Source organism: Aythya marila (assembly GCF_965140915.1).
Source record: "Aythya marila genome assembly, contig: HAP1_HAP1_SCAFFOLD_1060, whole genome shotgun sequence".
NCBI lineage: Eukaryota > Metazoa > Chordata > Aves > Anseriformes > Anatidae > Aythya > Aythya marila.
In genome coordinates, this window is record NW_028136646.1 from 1 (window position 1) to 17,435 (window position 17,435).

General features: G+C 61.0%; 2 protein-coding genes across 2 annotated transcripts; both read right to left on the bottom strand.

Moving 5' to 3' along the window:
• Positions 1–780: 780 nt before the first annotated feature.
• Positions 781–16,770, bottom strand: LOC309891653 (nephrin-like; the record flags this gene model as incomplete). The annotated part of the gene is made up of 6 exons (XM_082785996.1): positions 781–902; positions 5,021–5,161; positions 7,224–7,364; positions 9,112–9,284; positions 11,932–12,061; positions 16,608–16,770. Coding segments are annotated over 6 exons (870 nt in total), but the record flags the coding sequence as incomplete, so codon positions are not given.
• On the bottom strand, positions 9,730–10,178 carry LOC309891654 (uncharacterized protein; the record flags this gene model as incomplete). Its single annotated transcript, XM_082785997.1, is given in 3 exon segments — positions 9,730–9,804; positions 10,048–10,073; positions 10,076–10,178. Coding segments are annotated over 3 exon segments (204 nt in total).
• Positions 16,771–17,435: the final 665 nt, after the last annotated feature.

Sequence of the window (17,435 nt, forward strand, 5' to 3'; positions counted from 1 at the left end):
CCCCAATTATCCCCCCCACCCCAATATCCCCACCCCAAAGCCCCCCCATTTCCCCCCCATCCCATTGCCCCCCCCACCCCATGTCCCCCCACCCCAATTTCCCCCCAATGCCCCCCCCACCCCAATTATCCCCCCATGTGCTCCCCACCCCAATGACCCCCCCACCCCAATATCCCCACCCCAATTATCCCCCCCATGTCCCCCCCACCCCAATTTCCCCCCCAATGCCCCCCCCACCCCAAAGCCCCCCCCACCCCAATTATCCCCCCAATGCCCCCCCCACCCCAATGACCCCCCCAACCCCAATGCCCCCCCCACCCCAACGTCCCCTCATGTGCCCCCCACCCAATTGTCCCCCCCACCCCAGAACCCCCCCCACCCCAATGTCCCCCCACCCCAAAGCCCCCCCACCCCAATTATCCTCCCATGTCGCCCCCACCCCATTGCCCCCCCCAAAGCCCCCCCCACCCCAATATCCCCACCCCAATTTCCCCCCCAATGACCCCCCCACCCCAATGCCCCCCCACCCCAATGTCCCCCCACCCCAATTATCCCCCCAATGCCCCCCCACCCCAATGACCCCCCCACCCCAAAGCCCCCCCCACCCCAATGTCCCCCTATGTCGCCCCCCCACCCCATCGCCCCCCCCACCCCATTGCCCCCCACCCCAATATCCCCCCACCCCAATTATCCCACCCCATCCTCCCCACACCCCAACGCCCCCCCAACCCCAATAACCCCCCCCCCACCCCAAATCCCCCCCCCCCCCCCCCCCCGTACCAGGCGCCCCCAGCGCAGGCAGCCGGGGGGCAGGGGGCTCCCCCGGGCCTCGCACAGCAGCTCCCCCCCGCCCCCCTCGTCCACCAGCACCGGGTCGGGGGCGCGCACGATCACCGGGGGGTCTGCGGGTTATAGGGTCACGGGGTCAGGGGTCAGGGGTCATGGGGTCATGGGGTCAGGGGGGCACGGGGGCAGGGGGCAGGGGGCAGGGGGTCAGGGGGGCAGGGGGATGGGGGTAATAGGGGGTTATAGGGGGTCATAATGGGGTATGGGGTGTCAGAAGGGGGTTATGGGGTGCCCTAAGGGGCTATGGGGTCACCATAAGGGGTTATGGGGTCGCCATAAGGGGTGATGGGGTCGCCATAAGGGGTGATGGGGTGCCATAAAGGGGTTATAGGGTGTCATAAGGGGTTATAGGGTGCCCTAAAGGGGTTATAGGGTGCCATAAAGGGCTATGTGGTGTCAGAAGGGGTTATGGGGTCACCATAAGGGGTTATATGGTGCTATAAAGGGGCTATGGGGTGCCATAAAGGGTTATGGGGTGCCATAAAGGGGTTATGGGGTGCCCAAGGGGTTATAGGGTGCCATAAAGGGTTATGGGGTGACCTAAAGGGGTTGTGGGGTGTCATAAAGGGGTTATAGGGTGTCATAAAGGGGGTTATAGGGTGCCATAAAGGTGTTCTAGGGTCGCCATAAGGGGCTATGGGGTCACCATAAGGGGTGATGGGGTGCCATAAGGGGGTTATGGGGTGCCATAAAGGGGTTATAGGGTCCCATAAGGGGCTATGGGGTGTCATAAGGGGTTATAGGGTGCCATAAAGGGGTTATGGGGTGCCCAAGGGGTTATAGGGTGCCATAAAGGGTTATGGGGTGACCTAAAGGGGTTATGGGGTGTCATAAAGGGGTTATAGGGTGTCATAAAGGGGGTTATAGGGTGCCATAAAGGTGTTCTAGGGTCGCCATAAAGGGCTATGGGGTCACCATAAGGGGTGATGGGGTGCCATAAAGGGTTATGGGGTGCCATAAAGGGGTTATAGGGTCCCATAAGGGGCTATGGGGTGCCATAAAGGGGTTATGGGGTGCCATAAAGGGCTATGGAGTGTCAGAAGGGGCTATGGGGTGCCATAAAGGGGTTATAGGGTGTCATAAAGGGCTATGGGGTGTCATAAGGGGTTATGGGGTGCTATAAAGGGTTATGGGGTCACCATAAGGGGTTATGGGGTGCCCTAAAGGGGTTAGAGGGTGCCATAAAGGGGTTATAGGGTGCCATAAAGGGTTATGGGGTCACTATAAGGGGTTATAGGTTGCCATAAAGGGTTATGGAGTGACCTAAAGGAGTTATAGGGTCGCCATAAGGGGCTATGGGGTCACCATAAGGGGTTATGTTGTGCCATAAAGGGGCTATAGGGTGTCATAAAGGGTTATGGGGTCGCCATAAGGGGTTATAGGGTGCCCTAAAGGGGTTATAGGGTGCCATAAAGGGCTATGTGGTGTCAGAAGGGGCTATGGGGTCACCATAAGGGGTTATATGGTGCTATAAAGGGGTTATGGAGTGCCATAAAGGGTTATGGGGTGCCATAAAGGGGTTATAGGGTGCCATAAAGGGCTATGGGGTGCCATAAGGGGTTATGGGGTGCCATCAAGGGGTTATAAGGTGCCCTAAAGGAGTTATAGGGTGCCATAAAGGGCTATGGGGTCACCATAAGGGGTTATAGGGTGCTGTAAAGTGGTTATAGGGTCGCCATAAGGGGCTATGGGGTGTCATAAGGGGTGATAGGGTGCCACAAAGGGGTTATAGAGTGCCATAAAGGGGTTACAGGGTGCCATAAAGGGTTATGGGGTGCTATAAAGGGGTTATAGGGTGCCATAAAGGTGTTATAGGGTGCCATAAGGGGCTATGGGGTCACCATAAGGGGTGATGGGGTGCCATAAGGGGGTTATGGGGTGTCATAAAGGGGTTATGGGGTGCCATAAGGAGTTATAGGGTGTCATAAGGGATTATAGGGTGCCATAAAGGACTATGGGGTGTCAGAAGGGGCTATGGGGTGCCATAAAGGGGTTATAGGGTGTCATAAAGGGCTATGGGGTGTCATAAAGGGGTTATGGGGTGCCATAAAGGGGTTATGGGGTGTCATAAAGAGTTATGGGGTCGCCATAAGGGGTTATAGGGTGCCCTAAAGGGGTTATAGGCTGCCATAAAGGGATATGGGGTGCCATAAAGGGGTTATAAGGTGCCATAAGGAGTTATAGGGTGTCATAAGGGGTTATACGGTGCTATAAAGGGGTTATGGGGTGCCATAAAGGGCTATGGGGTGTCATAAAGGGGTTATGGGGTGCCATAAAGGGTTATGGGGTCGCCATAATGGGTCATAAAGTGCCATAAAGTGATTATAGGGTCACCATAAGGGGCTATGGGGTGTCATAAGGGGTGATAGGGTGCCATAAAGGGTTATGGGGTCGCCATAAGGGGCTATGGGGTGTCATAAGGGGTTATGGGGCTGACTTAAAGGGGCTATGGGGTTGATATAGGAGGTTATGGGGTGCCAGAAGGGGTTATAGGGTGCCATAAAGGGCTATGGGGTCACCATAAGGGGTTATGGGGTGCCATAAAGGGATTATGGTGTGCCATAAGGGGTTATGGGGTGCCATAAGGGGCTATGGGGCTGACTTAAAGGGGCTATGGGGTTGATATATGGGGCTATGGGGTGCCATAAGGGGGCTGTAGGGTGCCATAAAGGGTTATAGGGTGCCATAAAGGGGTTACAGAGTGCCAAAAAGGGGTTATAGGCTGCTATAATGGGCTGTGGGGTGCCATAAAGGGCTATAGGGTTGACTTAAAGGGGCTATATGGGGCTAGGCGGTGTTATAAGGGGCTATAGGGTTGACTTCAGGGGACTATGGTGTTCCTATATGGGGTTATGGGGTGCCATAAAGGGATATGGGGTTGTCATAAGGGGCTATAGGGTGCTGTGGGGCCCTATAGGGTACGATGGGCGCCCTGTAGGATACAATGGGGGACCATAGGGTGCTGTAGGGCACTATAGGGTAGGATGGGAGCCCTATAGGACAAGACGGGGGCCCTATAGGGTTCAATGAGGCTCCATAGGATGCTGTGGGACCCATAGGGTACAATGAGGCCCTATTAGGCGTATTGGGGCCCTATAGGGTATGATGTAGGCCCTATAGGGTACAAAGGGGCCATATAGAGTACAAAGGGGCCCTATAGGGTGCAGAGGGGTGCTATAGGGTACAAAGGGGTCCTATAAGGTACAGAGGAGCCCTATAGGGTACAAGGGGGGCCTATAGGGTACAAAGGGGCCCTATAGGGTCCAGAGGGGCCCTGTAGGATACAAAGGGGCCCTGTAGAGTACAATGAGGCCCTATAGGGTAGAAGGGGGCCATATAGGGTACAAGGGGGCCCTACAAAGTACAAAGGGGCCCTATAGGATTCAGAGGGGTCCTATAGGGTACAGAGGGGCTCTATTGGGTACTAAGGAGCCCTATAGGGTACAAGGGGCCCTATAGGGTACAGAGAGGCCCTATAGAGTTCAAAGGAGGCCTATAGGGTACAAATGGGCCCTGTAGGGTACAGAGGGGCCCTATAGGGTAGAAACGGGCCCTATAGATTACAGAGGGGCCCTATAGGATACAAAGGGGTGCTATAGGGTACAAGGGGGCACTATAGGGTAAAAAGGCATCCTATAGGGTACAGAGGGGTCCTATATAGTGCAAAGGGCTCTATAGAGTACAAAGGGGCCTTATAGGGTACAGAGAGGCCCTACAGGGTATGAAGGCACCCTATAGGATATAGAGGGGCCCTATAGAGTACAAAGGGGTCCTATAGGATACAGAGGGGCACTATAGGGTACAGAGGGGCCCTGTAGGGTACAAGGGGGCTCTATAGGGTACTAAGGAGCCCTATAGGGTTCAAGGGGCCCTATAGGATACAAAGGGGCCCTATAGAGTACAAAGGGGCATTATAGGGTACAAGGGGGCCCTATAGAGTACAAAGGGCCCTATAGGGTACAAAGGGGCCCTATAGGGTACAAAGGGGCCCTACAGGGTACAAAGGGGGCCCTATAGAGCACAAAGGGGCCCTATAGCATACAGAGGGGCCCTATAGGGTACAGAGGGGGCCCTACAGGGTACAGAGGGGCCCTATAGAGCACAAAGGGGCCCTATAGAGCACAGAGGGGGCCCTATAGGGTCCAAACGGTCCGTGTAGGGCCGGGGTGCTCACAGTGCACGGTGAGGCGCAGGTGGGCGCTGGCGGAGCCCTGGGCGTTGTGGCACCGCACCCCGTAGGTGCCGGCGTCCCCCCGGGACACGTTGGAGATCTCCAGGGCCCCCCCCGCCAGCAGCCGGTGCCGGGGGGACCCCTCTGGGAGGGGGGGGCGTGGCCAAGGGAAAGGGGGCGTGGTCAGAGAGGGGGCGTGGTCAGAGAGGGCGGGGTCACGGGGAGGGGGCGGGGCTTGCTGCCGCTCCTCCTGCCGGTGACCCCAAATCTGACCGGTGGCCATACGGCGCCCTCCCAGTGCTCCCAGTAAGCACAGAACCCCCTCCCAGTGCTCCCAGTAAGCATAGAGCTCCCTCCCAGTGCTCCCAGTAGCCACACAACCCCCTCCCAGTGCTCCCAGTAAGCATAGAGCTCCCTCCCAGTGCTCCCAGTAAGCACAGAACCCCCTCCCAGTGCTCCCAGTAAGCATAGAGCTCCCTCCCAGTGCTCCCAGTAAGCACAGAACCCCCTCCCAGTGCTCCCAGTAAGCACAGAGCCCCCTCCCAGTGCTCCCAGTATGCATAGACACCCCTCCCAGTGCTCCCAGTAAGCACAGAACCCCCTCCCAGTGCTCCCAGTAAGCACAGAGCCCCCTCCCAGTGCTCCCAGTATGCATAGACACCCCTCCCAGTGCTCCCAGTAAGCACAGAACCCCCTCCCAGTGCTCCCAGTAACCACAGAGCTCCCTCCCATTGCCTTCCAGTGCTCCCAGTAAGCACTGAGCTCCCTTCCAATGCTCCCAGTAACCACACAGCCCCCTCCCAGTGCTCCCAGTAACAACAGAGCTCCCTCCCAGTGCTCTCAGTAAGCACAGAACCTCCTCCCAGTGCTCCCAGTAAGCACACAGCTCCTTCCCAGTGCTCCCAGTAAGCATAGAGCCCCCTCCCAGTGCTCCCAGTAACAACAGAGCTCCCTCCCATTGCCTCCCAGTGCTCCCAGTAAGCACACAGCCCCGTCCCAGTGCTCCCAGTAAGCACAGAACCCCCTCCCAGTGCTCCCAGTAATCATAGAGCCTCCTCCCAGAGCTCCCAGTAACCATAGAGACCCCTCCCAGTGCTTCCAGTAGCCACACAACCCCCTCCCAGTGCCTCCCAATGCTCCCAGTAACCCCGTATCCCCCTTCCAGTGCACCCCAGTGCTCCCAATACCCCCACATCCCCCTCCCAGTGCCTCCCAGTACCCTCATAGCCCCTTCCAGTGCCTCCCAGTGCCCCCCAGTACCCCCATACCCCACTCCCAGTGCCCCCAGTACCCCCATATCCCCCTCCCAGTGCCCCCCAGTACCCCCGCACCCCCTCCCAGTGCCTCCCAGTGCCCCCCAGTACCCCCATATCCCCCTCCCAGTGCCCCCCAGTACCCCCACATCCCCCTCCCAGTGCCCCCCAGAACCCCCATACCCCCTCCCAGTGCCTCCCAGTTCCCCCCAATACCCCCATATCCCCCTCCCAGTGCCCCCCAATACCCCCATGCCCCTATCCCAGTGCCCGCCAGTCCACCCGCACCCCCTCCCAGTGCCTCCCAGTTCCCCCCAGTACCCCCATACCCCACTCCCAGTGCCCCCAGTACCCCCATACCCCACTCCCAGTTCCCCCCAGCACCCCTGCACCCCCTCCCAGTGCCTCCCAGTTCCCCCCAGTACCCCTGTATCCCCCTCCCGGTGCCCCTCCATGGCCCCACACCCCCTCCCAGTGCCTCCCAGTGCCCCCCAGTACCCCCATACCCCACTCCCAGTTCCCCCCAGCACCCCCGCACCCCCTCCCAGTGCCTCCCAGTTCCCCCCAGTACCCCCATATCCCCCTCCCAGTGCCCCCCAGTACCCCCGCACCCCCTCCCAATACCTCTCAGTTCCCCCCAGTACCCCCGTATCCCCCTCCCAGTGCCTCCCAGTACCCCCGTACCTCTTCCCAGTGCCTCCCAGAACCCCAATACCCCCTCCCAGTGCCTCCCAGTTCCCTCTAATAACCCCATATCCCCCTCCCAGTGCCCCCCAGTGCCCCCACACCCCCTCCCAGTGCCTCCCAGTTCCCCCCAGTACCCCTGTATCCCCCTCCCAGTGCCTCCCAGTGTCCCCCAGTACCCCCGTATCCCCCTCCCAGTGCCTCCCAGTGTCCCCCAGTGCTCCCGTATCCCCCTCCCAGTGCCTCCCAGTGCTCCCAGTGCCGCTCACCGGGCCGCAGGGGGCGCCCGTCCAGGCTCCAGGCGCAGGCGTCCACGGGGGGGTGGGCGAGGACGGCGAGGGGCAGCCGGGCCCCCCCGTGCTCCAGCGCCACCACCTCCGCCCCCGCCCCCTCCGTGAACTGGGGAGCGTCTGGGGGGGGGGGCCCAGTGCTCCCAGTTAGGCCCGGGGTCCTCCCAGTAAGCCCCAGGGGCCTCCCAGTAGCTGCCAGTGCCCTCCCAGTGCCTCCCAGTAACACTCAGAGCCCTCCCAGTAAGACCCAGGGGCCTCCCAGTAAGGCCCAGGGGCCTCCCAGTAAGCCCCAGGGGCCTGCCAGTAACCCCCAGGGGCCTCCCAGTAACCTCCAGTGCCTCCCAGTAAGGCCCAGGGGCCTCCCAGTAACCCTCAGGGGCCTCCCAGTAGCTCCCAGTGCCATCCCAGTGCCTCCCAGTAACACTCAGAGCCCTCCCAGTAAGACCCAGGGGCCTCCCAGTAAGCCCCAGGGGCCTCCCAGTAACCTCCAGAGCCTGCCCAGTAACCACCAGGGGACTCCCAGTACCTCCCAGTAATACTCAGTGCCATCCCATTAACCCCCGGTGCCATCCCAGTGCCGCCCAGTAAGCCCCAGGGGCCTCCCAGTAGCTCCCAGTGCCCTCCCAGTGCCTCCCAGTAACACTCAGAGCCCTCCCAGTAAGCCCCAGGGGCCTTCCAGTGACCCCGGTGCCTGCCCAGTAACCCTCAGTGTCCTCCCAGTGCCTCCCAGTAAGCCCCAGGGGCCTCCCAGTAACCTCCAGAGCCTGCCCAGTAACCGCCAGGGGACTCCCAGTGCCTCCCAGTAACACTCAGTGCCATCCCATTAACCCCCGGTGCCATCCCAGTGCCGCCCAGTAAGCCCCAGGGGCCTCCCAGTAGCTCCCAGTGCCCTCCCAGTGCCTCCCAGTAACACTCAGAGCCCTCCCAGTAAGCCCCAGGGGCCTCCCAGTAACCTCCAGAGCCTGCCCAGTAACCACCAGGGGACTCCCAGTACCTCCCAGTAACACTCAGAGCCCTCCCAGTAAGGCCCAGGGGCCTCCCAGTAATCTCCAGGGCCTCCCAGTAACCCCCAGGGGCCTCCCAGTAACCTCCAGGGCCTCCCAGTAACCCTCAGTCCCCTCCCAGTCCCTCCCAGTATATCCCAGTCCCCTCCCAGTCCCTCCCAGTATATCCCACTCCCCCCCCACCCCCTCCCAGTCCCTCCCAGTCCCCCCCACTCCCCCCCCATTCCCCCCCCACCCCCTCCCAGTCCCTCCCAGTGCCCCCCCACCCCCTCCCAGTCCCTCCCAGTATATCCCACTCCCCCCCCACCCCCTCCCAGTCCCCCCCAGTCCCCCCCCACTCCCCCCCCATCCCCTCCCAGTCCCTCCCAGTCCCTCCCAGTCCCTCCCAGTCCCTCCCACTCCCCCCCCACCCCCTCCCAGTCCCTCCCAGTCCCCCCCACTCCCCCCCCATTCCCCCCCCACCCCCTCCCAGTCCCTCCCAGTGCCCCCCCACCCCCTCCCAGTCCCTCCCAGTATATCCCAGTCCCTTTCCATCCCCTCCCAGTCCCACCCCAGTCCCTCCCAGTCCTTCCCAGTCCCCCCCAGTCCCCCCCCACTCCCCCCCCATCCCCTCCCAGTCCCTCCCAGTCCCTCCCAGTCCCTCCCAGTCCCTCCCAGTCCCCTTCCATCCCCTCCCAGTCCCACCCCAGTCCCTCCCAGTATACCCCACTCCCCCCCCACCCCCTCCCAGTGCCCCCCAGTCCCTCCCAGTCCCCCCCACTCCCCCCCCACCCCCTCCCAGTGCCCCCCCACTCCCCCCCACTCCCCCCCCACCCCCTCCCAGTCCCTCCCAGTGCCTCCCAGTGCCCCCCAGTGCCACTCACGGCGCAGGGCCAGGCGGTGGGAGGCGCTGACGGCCACCCCCAGTGCGGCGCTGGTGGCCCTGCAGGTCAGGCGCTCGCCCTGCTCGCCCAGCGCCGGCCGCAGCCGCAGGCGCGACCCCGCCGTCACCCCCCCGAACGCCCCCGGGGACAGGGGCAGGGGCTCCCCCGGCACCCTGGGGACACGTTGGGGACGTTCAGGGGGTTGGGGACAATGGGGACATTTGGGGACATTCAGGGGGTTGGGGACATTCAGGGGGTTGGGGACATTGGGGACATCAGGGACGTTGGGGACATTCAGGGGGTTGGGGACATTGGGGACATTGGGGACATCGGGGACATGGGGGGACTATGGGGTCATTGGGGACATTCAGGGGGTTGGGGACATCGGGGACAATGGGGACATTGGGGAGGTTGGGGACATTGGGGACATCAGGGACGTTGGGGACATTCAGGGGGTTGGGGACATTGGGGACATTGGGGACATTGGGGACATTCAGGGGGTTGGGGAGGTTGGGGACATTTGGGGACATTCAGGGGGTTGGGGACATCGGGGACATTGGGGACATTCAGGGGGTTGGGGACATTGGGGATGTTGGGGACATCGGGGACATGGGGGGACTATGGGGTCATTGGGGATGTTGGGGAGGTTGGGGACATTGGGGACATGGGGACATTGGGGACATTCAGGGGGTTGGGGACATTTGGGAGGTTGGGGACATTGGGAACAGGAGGGGACATCGGGGACATTGGGGACAATGGGGACGTTGGGGACATTCAGGGGTTTGGGGACACTGGGGACATTGGGGACATTCAGGGGGTTGGGGACATTGGGAACAGGAAGGGACATTGGGGAGGTTGGGGAGGTTGGGGACATTGGGGACATTGGGGATGTTGGGGACATAAGGGACATGGGGGGACTATGGGGTCATTGGGGACAATGGGGACATTCAGGGGGTTGGGGACATCGGGGACAATGGGGACATTGGGGATGTTGGGGACAAGTTGGGGACATTGGGGACACGAGGGGACATTGGGGACATGGGGGACATTGGGGACATCAGGGACATGGGGGACATTGGGGACATGGGGGGACTATGGGGACATTGGGGAGGTTGGGGACATGAGGGACATGGGGGGACTATGGGGTCATTGGGGATGTTCGGGACATTGGGGACATGAGGGGACATTGGGGGCAGTGGGAACAATAGGGATCTTGGGGACATCAGGGACATTGGGGATGTTGGGGACATTGGGGACATTCAGGGGGTTGGGGACATTGGGGATGTTGGGGACTTAAGGGACATGGGGGGACTATGGGGTCATTGGGGACATTGGGGAGGTTAGGGACAATGGGGACATTTGGGGACATTTGGGAGGTTGGGGACATTGGGGATGTTCAGGGGGTTGGGGACGTTGGGGGAGGTTGGGGACATGGGGGACATTGGGGACATGGGGGGACTATGGGGTCATTGGGGAGGTTGGGGACATGTTGGGGACATTGGGGACATTCAGGGGGTTGGGGACATTGGGGACATTGGGGGGACTATGGGGTCATTGGGGATATTGGGGATGTTGGGGACACGTTGGGGACATTGGGGACATTCAGGGGGTTGGGGACATCGGGGACATCAGGGACGTTGGGGACATTGGGGACATTTGGGAGGTTAGGGACATTGGGAACAGGAGGGGACAATGGGGACATTGGGGACATTGGGGAGGTTGGGGACATGAGGGACATGGGGGGACTATGGGGTCATTGGGGATGTTGGGGACATTGGGGACATTGGGGACATCGGGGACATTGGGGACAATGGGGACATGTTGGGGACATGTTGGGGACATTGGGGACATTCAGGGGGTTAGGGACATTGGGGGACGTTGGGGACATCAGGGACATTGGGGACATGAGGGACATGGGGGGACTATGGGGACATTGGGGACATCAGGGATGTTGGGGACAGTGGGGATGTTGGGGACATTGGGGACTTTGGGGACACAGGGGGCTGTTGGGGACATTGGGGATGCTGGGGACACGTTGAGGACATTGGGGACATGGGGACAGGGGCCATTTGGGACTATTTGGGGCCATCGGGATCATTTGGGGCCAGGGCCTATTGGGGACCGTTGGGGACCATTTGGGACCATGGGCACCATTTGGGACCATTTGGGACCATTTGGGGACATTTGGGGACATTTGGGGCCAGGGACTCTTGGGGTCATTTGGGGCCATCGGGACCATTGGGGCCAGGGACTATTGGGGTGATTTGGGGCCATTTGGGGTCATCGGGGCCATTTGGGACCATTTGGGGCCATTTGGGGTCATTAGGGCCATTTGGGGTCATGGGACCATTTGGGGCCGTCGGAACCATTTGGGTCAGGGACTATTGGGGTCATTTGGGACCATTTGGGGTCATTTGGGGCCATTTAGGGTCATGGGGACCATTTGGGGCCCTTTGGGACCATGGGACCATTGGGACCATTTGGGGTCATCAGGACCATTGGGGCCAGGGACTATTGGGGTCATCTGGGGCCATTTGGGGCCATTTAGGGCCATTTAGGGCCATTTGGGGCCATGGGACCATTTGGGGCCATTTGGGATCATGGGGCCATTTGGGACCATTTGGGACCATGGGACCATTGGGACCATTTGGGGTCATCGGGACCATTGGGGCCAGCAACTATTGGGGCCATTTGGGATCATGGGGCCATTTGGGACCATTTGGGGCCATCGGGACCATTGGGGCCAGGTCCTATTGGGGCGATTTGGGGCCATTTGGGGCCATTTGGGGTCACGGGGCCCTTTTGGGGTCGGCGACGCACTCGACGCCGTGGCGCAGCCACTGCAGCTGTGGGGCGGGGTGGGCGCTGCCGGCGCGGCAGGTGAGGAGCTGCGGCTGCCCCAAAAGGGGCTCCGGGGGCGACGCCGACACCGACACGGCCAGCGGGGGGACTGCGGGGTCGGGGGAGCCGTCACCACCCCATAACCACCCCATAACCGCCCCGTAACCACCATCATCCCATAACCACCCCATAACCTCCCCATTACCACCCTGTAACCACCATCACCCCATAACCACCCCAAAAACACCACAACCCCATAACCACCCCATAACCACCATTATCCCATAACCACCCCATAACCACCCCATAACCACCACAACCCCATAACCACCCCATAACCCCCATCATCCCATAAACACCCCACAGCCACCCCACAGCCACCCCATAACCATCCCATAACCGCCCCGTAACCACCCCATAACCACCCTGTAACCACCATTATCCCATAACCACCCCATAACCTCCCCATTACCACCCTGTAACCACCATCACCCCATAACTACCTCAAAACCACCACAACCCCATAACCACCCCATAACCACCCCATAACCACCTCGTAACCACCCCATAACCGCCCCATAACCACCATCATCCCATAACCACCCCAGAACCACCCCAGAACCACCCCAGAACCACCATTATCCCATAACCATCCCATAACCACCCCATAACCACCTCGTAACCACCCCATAACCGCCCCATAACCACCATCATCCCATAACCACCCCATAACCACCCCAGAACCACCCCAGAACCACCCCAGAACCACCCCAGAACCACCATTATCCCATAACCACCCCATAACCACCCCATAACCACCCCACAGCCATCCCACAGCCACCCCGTAACCACCCCATAACCACCCCACAGCCACCCTCACCCCATAACCACCCCATAGCGACCCACAGCACCCCATAACCACCCCATAACCACCCCACAGCCACCACCACCCCATACCACCCTATAACCATCCTCACCCATAGCCACCCCATAGCTGCCATCATCCCATAACTACCCCATAACTACTCCATAACCACCCTCACCCCATAGCGACCCACAGCACCCCATAACCACCCCATAACTCCACAGCCACCACCACCCCATAACCACCCTATAACCCCATAACCACCCTATAACCCCATAAACCTATAACCCCATAACCCCTATAACCCCATAACCCCATAGTCCCATAACCCCCCCAACCCTATAAACCCATAACCCCCCCTGTGACCCCACAACCCCCCTGTGACCCCATAACCCCCCGTGACCCTCAATAACACCATGACCCCCCATAACCCCATAACCCCCCCATGACCCCATAACCCCCCCATGACCCCATGACCCCTTCCGACCCCCAATAACCCCTGACCCCCCATGACCCCATGCCCCCCAGTAACCCCATAACCCCTCCCCCCTCACAGAGCACGCTGATCCTGGTGGCCGCGCCCCTCCCCCCCATAACCCCATGACCCCCCATAACCCCATAACCCCCTCCATAACCCCATGACCCCCCCATAACCCCAGTAACCCCATGACCCCCAATAACCCCCTGCCCCACAGTAACCCCATGACCCCCCATGACCCCTCCCCCCCCTCACAGAGCACGCTGATCCTGGTGGCCGCGCCCCTCCCCCCCATAACCCCATAACCCCCAATAACCCCATAACCCCATAACCCCCATGACCCCCAATAACCCCCTGACCCCCAGTAACCCTATGACCCCCAATAACCCCATGACCCCCCATGACCCCCAATAACCCCCACGACCCCCCCATAACCTCCCCTGACCCTATAACTCCCCCATAACACCCAATAACCCCATAACCCCCCCTGTGACCCCCAGTAACCCCGTGACCCCCAATAACCCCATAACCCCCTCCATAACCCCATAACCCCCCCCATGACCCCCCATAACCCCCCCATGATCCCATAACCCCCCAATAACCCCATAACCCCCCATAACCCCATAACCACCCATGACCCCCAATAACCCCACGACCCCCAATAACCCCATAACCCCCCTGTGACCCCCATAAACCCCCATAACCCCATAACCCCCCCAATAACCCCATAACCACCCATGACCCCCAATAACCCCATGACCCCCAATAACCCCATGACCCCCAGTAACCCCCTGACCCCCAGTAACCCCATAACCCCCCTGTGACGCCATAACCCCCCTGTGACCCTATAAACCCAAATAACCCCATAACCCCCCATGATCCCATAACCCCCCCAATAACCCCATAACCCCCCATAACCCCATAACCACCCATGAACCCCATAACCCCATGACCCCCAATAACCCCATAACCCCCCATAACCCCCCCATGACCCCCAGTAACCCCATGACCCCCAATAACCCCATAACCCCCCTGTGACCTGCAATAACCCCCATGACCCCCAATAACCCCCTGACCCCCAGTAACCCCCATGACCCCCCCATAACCTCCCCTGTCCCTATAACTCCCCCATAACCCCATAACCCCCCCATGACCCCCAATAACCCCATGACCCCCCATGACCCCATAACCCCCTCCATAACCCCATAAACCCCCATAACCCCATAACCCCCCCCATAACCCCATAACCCCCCCAGTAACCCCATAACCCCCCCATAACCCCATAACCCCCCATGACCCCCAGTAACCCCGTGACCCCCAGTAACCCCATGACCCCCTCATGACCTCCAATAACCCCATGACCCCCAATAACCCCATAACCCCCCCAACCCCAATAACCCCATAACCCCTCATAACCCCCTGACCCCCAATAACCCCCTGACCCCCCATAACCCCCCATGACCCCCAATAACCCCCATGACCACCAATAACCCCCTGACCCCCCCTGACCTCCCATGACCCCCGTGACCCCCCATGACCCCCAATAACCCCATGACCCCCAATAACCCCATGACCCCCAATAACTCCATAAACCCCCCATGACCTCCAATAACCCCCTGACCCCCAATAACCCCATAATCCCCAATAACCCCATGACCTCCCATAACCCCATAACCCCCAATGACCCCATAACCCCCCCATGACCCCCAATTACCCCATAACCCCCTCCATAACCCCATAACCCCCCCGTGACCCCATGACCCCCAATAACCCCCGTGACCCCCAGTAACCCCATAACCCCCCATAACCCCCAGTGACCTCATGACCCCCAGTAACCCCATGACCCCCCAGTAACCCCATGACCCCCCATGACCCCCAACAACCCCCTGACCCCCAGTAACCCCATAACCCCCTCCATAACCCCATGACCCCCCCATAACCCCATAACCCCCCATAACCCCCCCATGACCCCCCGTGACCCCATGACCCCCAGTGACCCCATGACCCCCAGTAACCCCATAACCCCCCATAACCCCATAACCCCCCATAACCCCATAACCCCCCCATGACCCCCAATAACCCCCAATAACCCCCATGACCCCATAACCTCCAATAACCCCCTGACCCCCAATAACCCCTTGACCCCCATTAACCCCCTGACCCCCAGTAACCCCATAACCCCCTCCATAACCCCATGACCCCCCCATAACCCCATAACCCCCCATAACCCCCCCATAACCCCCCCGTGACCCCCATGACCCCCAGTAACCCCGTGACCCCCAGTAACCCCATGACCCCCCCGTGACCCCCAGTAACCCCTCCCCCCCCTCACAGAGGACGCTGATCCTGGTGGCCGCGCCCCTCCCCCCCATAACCCCATAACCCCCCCATAACCCCATAACCCCATGACCCCCAATAACCCCATGACCCCCCTGACCCCACGACCCCCAATAACCCCATGACCCCCCCGTGACCCCATGACCCCCAATAACCCCCTGCCCCCCAGTAACCCCATAACCCCCTCCATAACCCCATGACCCCCCCATAACCCCATTACCCCCCATAACCCCCCCATGACCCCCCGTGACCCCATGACCCCCAGTAACCCCGTGACCCCCAGTAACCCCATAACCCCCTCCATAACCCCATAACCCCCCCATGACCCCCAATGACCCCCAATAACCCCATAACCCCCCCATGACCCCCCCTGACCCCCAGTAACCCCATGACCCCCAATAACCCCATAACCCCCCCATAACCCCATAACCCCCATCTTAACCCCCAATAACCCCCTGACCCCCAATAACCCCATAAACCCCCCCATAACCCCATAACCCCCCATAACCCCCCCATGACCCCCAATAACCCCATGACCCCCAATAACCCCATAACCCCCCCAACCCCAATAACCCCATAACCCCTCATAACCCCCTGACCCCCAATAACCCCCAATAACCCCCATGACCCCCGTGACCCCCCATGACCCCCAATAACCCCCTGACCCCCAATAACCCCATGACCCCCAGTAACCCCATTACCCCCCGTGACCCCCAGTAACCCCATAACCCCCTCCATAACCCCATAACCCCCCCGTGACCCCATGACCCCAGTAACCCCATGACCCCCCCATGACCCCCAGTAACCCCATAACCCCCTCCATAACCCCATGACCCCCCCATAACCCCATAACCCCCCATAACCCCCCCATGACCCCCCGTGACCCCGTGACCCCCAATAACCCCGTGACCCCCAATAACCCCATGACCCCCAATAACCCCTGACCCCCAGTGCCCCCGTGCCCTCCCCCCTCACAGAGGACGCTGATCCTGGTGGCCGCGCCCCTCCCCCCCGCCTGGCACCGGATGGCGGCGCCGTTGTCGCTGGGCGCCAGCGTCAGGAGCAGCTCCCGGGACGTCACCGCCACCGGGGGGGAGGGGGGGGGCGGGGGGGGGGAGCCGGGCACGGGACGGCCAGCCTGGGGGGGGGAGGGGGGGGGGCACAAAATTTGAGGGGGGGGGGCACAAAAAAATGGGGTCTGGGGGGGACAAGATTGGGGGAGGGGGGAGTTAGGGGGCGGGGGGGCATGTTTGGGGGCGGGGGGGGCACAAAATTTGGGGGGGGGGCACAAAAAATGGGGTCTGGGGGGGGAGTTTGGGGGCGGGGGGGCACAAAATTTGGGGGGGGGGCACAAGATTTGGGGGCGGGGGGGGAACAAGATTGGGGGAGGGGAGGGCAAAGTTTGGGGGCGGGGGGGGAGTTTGGGGCCGGGGGGGGGGGCACAAAATTTGGGGGGGGGAGCACAAAAAATGGGGTCTGGGTGGGGGAGTTTGGGGTTGGGGGGGGCAAAGTTTGGGGGCGGGGGGGGAGTTTGGGGGCGGGGGGGGGCACAAAATTTGGGGGGGGGGCAAAAGGTTTGGGGGCGGGGGGGGGACAAGATTGGGGGAGGGGAGGGCAAAGTTTGGGGCGGGGGGGGAGTTTGGGGCCGGGGGGGGGCACAAAATTTGGGGGGGGGCACAACAAATGGGGCCTAGGGGGGGAGTTTGGGGTCGGGGGGGGCCAAAATTGGGGGGGGGGGACAAAAAATGGGGTCTGGGGAGAGGTGTTGGGGGGGGCAAAATTGGGGGGGGGGGACAAAAAATG